General features: G+C 31.4%; 1 protein-coding gene across 1 annotated transcript; it reads left to right on the forward strand.

Moving 5' to 3' along the window:
- The first annotated feature begins 270 nt into the window (after window positions 1–270).
- On the forward strand, window positions 271–2984 carry LOC136233293 (oxoglutarate-dependent flavonoid 7-O-demethylase 1-like). The gene is made up of 4 exons (XM_066022913.1): window positions 271–611; window positions 711–943; window positions 1567–1891; window positions 2512–2984. The coding sequence occupies exons 1-4, from the start codon at window positions 363–365 to the stop codon at window positions 2755–2757; spliced, it is 1053 nt and encodes a 350-aa protein (XP_065878985.1). The 5' UTR covers window positions 271–362; the 3' UTR covers window positions 2758–2984.
- The last annotated feature ends 221 nt before the right edge of the window (window positions 2985–3205 follow it).

Genomic DNA, 3205 nt, shown 5'->3' on the forward strand with positions numbered 1-3205 from the left:
ACATAAAAATAAACAACCAAGCATACTCTAAGCCTTAAAGTATTTTCTAACAAAATACATATGTGTGCTTTTTTCAATAATCCAATTAATAGATTTGAGGTTGATCAAAAACTTTTTTTGAATTAAAATGTTTTCCATTTTTGGAGGTCATTTACGAGTACAAAACACTGCCAATAGTAAATGGCTTAATTTGAGAAGAAATGATAATACAATGAAAAAATTAGATGAAAGTGAAAGTAAATAAATACATATATAGTAATTAAAAGTAGAATCAGAAACATATATTTTCTGCGGCTATATAAGCATATGCAACCAATATTAGTTTATACATATATATACACTTTACTCTAACCAAAGCAGTAATGGCATCCACAGACCCAATCCATGAGATTTATGCAGTTCCTAGTGTTCAGGAACTCATAAAAACCCCAATTCTCTCAATTCCAGACCAGTATGTTGTTCAATCTGATCATCATCATCAAGACAGCCTTATTAATATTCCAGCAGCAACTATTCCCACTATTGACTTCAATCTGTTGCTTTCTAATCAGACCTCAAAGATGGAGCTTCAGAAATTGCACTCCTCTTGCAAAGAATGGGGCATCTTTCAGGTAATTTCAATTTCTGACACGATAACACGATCATTTTTTTTGTTATCCCTTTGGATGACATCTTATTCTTTTTCTGATAATTAGTTTTGTGATATGTAGTTGGTGAACCATGGAGTGAAGCTTGAGAAGGTGAAAGATGAGATTGGGGGATTTTATAATCTTCCATTAGAAGAGAAAATGAAGTACAAGATAAGAGAAGGTGAGGTTGAAGGCTATGGAACAGTAGCAAGATCACAAGGTAAACTTGATTGGGGAGATAGATTTTACATGATCACTAACCCTATTTCTAGAAGAAAACCTCACCTTCTTCCCCAACTCCCTCCCTCTCTCAGGTACTCTCTCTTCCTCTCTCCTATGTTTATATATTAGTTTAAACTTTTAATTCAGATGATGGTATCAGAACATTTTAGACTAAATGGTGGATGATTCAAATCGTAATAATTCTATTTGTTGATGGAATTTTAATACATGATAAGGTGAATTTCTGGTGAACGCACTTCAAGTTCAAAGAATATTTACATATAAGAGCGTGTATGAGATAATAATAATAATAATAAAAAAAGTTGTTCTTAGGTCATATCTAGCTATGAATTTAAGCTTTTAAATCAAATTAATTAGTCAATAGGAATAATAAAATTATTGATGCAAGTTTGTAGGTTGAGTGGGTTTTTTAACATATTTCGATGGCTTGAATCCTTACAACGTTGTTTATTAATTAAATTTCATTATATAGTGAGTCTATATTGCACGCATTTCAAGATCGAGAGAAAATATATTATCTATTAGTAATTTAAACACATGAGAAATTTAGGGTACTCTGAGAGTACTATTCTCTTTTTTTATTACACCTATCATTTTTCATGTAGTATGCAAAACGATTTTCATTGGTAGGATGTATTACTCCCGAAGTACTTAAACAATCCAATTATGAATTAATTTTGTGCATTTCATGCAGAAATAACTTGGAAAGTTACATATCAGAGCTGCAAGAACTTTCAAAAAAGCTATTAGGGTTCATAGCAGAAGGTCTGAAGATGGATGAAAAAGAAATGGAAGAGATGTTTGAAGATGGAATGCAATCAATGAGGATGACATATTATCCTCCATGCCCTAAACCAGAACTCGTAGTAGGCATAACCCCTCACTCAGATGCTACTGGAATCACCATCCTTAACCAAATCAATGGAGTTGACGGTCTTCAAGTCAAAAAAGATGGAGTTTGGCTTCCTGTTAGCTTCCTCCCCCATTCACTTGTTGTCAATGTCGGTGACATTCTCGAGGTTTGTCAATCATTTTATTAATCATTGATCTGATCTGAATAGTAAGAAGTTGAATCTAACCTTATCAGAATCTACTTTGTGAAAACCTAACCATTATTAATAAGTAATCTGTAAATTCCGCATCATCCATATGGGTTGTTAGATTTTTCTAAATACATACAAAGGACTAAAAATGTATTTGGGAAAAAAATAATAAAATAAAATGCACGTGTTTTATTGAATCTAATATTTTAATATTAATACTAGATAAGATATATTTCATTTTCCAACATGCAATTTTATATTGTGGGTTTAATTAATATCATTTTCAAACTTAGGAAAAACAAAATAATTGGTTGCGTCTGTATAGTGGCTAGTAGCTCAACATTCACATCTTTCAGCTATTTTAAACTTCTAATTGTCTCTAACATTCACCTAATTACGAGATTACTAATTAAATTAACCTAAATTATCTAGTTGTTACACACATGCTCACCAATAATGAAAAAATAATTAAACTTGTTTATTGCACTGAATTATATAATTATATTAAATAATAGATTTTTCCTGAAAGAATTAAATAATAGTTATTTCATTATTAGACTAAATAATTAATTATTAATTGTTTTTAAAATGTGTAGATATTGAGCAATGGGGTGTACCATAGCATAGAGCACAAGGCAAGAGTGAATTCAGAGAAAGAAAGGATTTCAATAGCATTTTTCGTGAACCCGAGATTTGAAGCAGAGGTTGGACCGGCAAGTAGTCTAACCAACCCGCAAAACCCACCCGTTTATAGAAGGATTGGAATGGAAAATTATGTCAAAGATTTCTTCACTCGTAAGCTCAAGGGGAAAAGCTACTTGGAGTACATGAAAATTAATTAAGATATTATACAGTTTATACTTGTATACATTAGTCTTCCCATTAATATATGTATATGAAAAAAAAATTATATGTTATAGATAAGTTATTGATTTCTGCTTATAATAACATACTAAAATTAGGGATCTTACTGTAATGATTCGTATAAATAAAAATGTATATGTATTTTTGTATTATTATAAATTTAAAATGGTTGTATTCGAAAGCCCTTTATATGTGCACCAAACTACTCTTATCTAATCTAATAGATTAGGATTTTTTTTTGTGCAAATCAATGTCACAGGGACAGATTTAGACTACACCAAATCCTCGCTCTAAAAAAGGGACAAACACTATGGGCTATCTCGGAGCCAAAGTGTCCATAGGGTTCCATCTCTGCAGAGAAATTTGGCTCTCTTTCCATAAGGTCGAATGGCTAACTCTCCTAGTCCTCGATGGACTAGGGTAGAT

This window comes from Euphorbia lathyris, chromosome 6, assembly GCF_963576675.1.
Source record: "Euphorbia lathyris chromosome 6, ddEupLath1.1, whole genome shotgun sequence".
Lineage (NCBI taxonomy): Eukaryota > Viridiplantae > Streptophyta > Magnoliopsida > Malpighiales > Euphorbiaceae > Euphorbia > Euphorbia lathyris.

Bases quoted from the DNA above. Each gene is read 5' to 3' on its own strand.
- LOC136233293 (XM_066022913.1), top strand. From the start codon at position 363: ATGGCATCCACAGACCCAATCCATGAGATTTATGCAGTTCCTAGTGTT. The intron at 612-710 runs GTAATTTCAATT...TGTGATATGTAG, and splicing joins AAGAATGGGGCATCTTTCAG to TTGGTGAACCATGGAGTGAA. The intron at 1,892-2,511 runs GTTTGTCAATCA...TAAAATGTGTAG, and splicing joins ATGTCGGTGACATTCTCGAG to ATATTGAGCAATGGGGTGTA.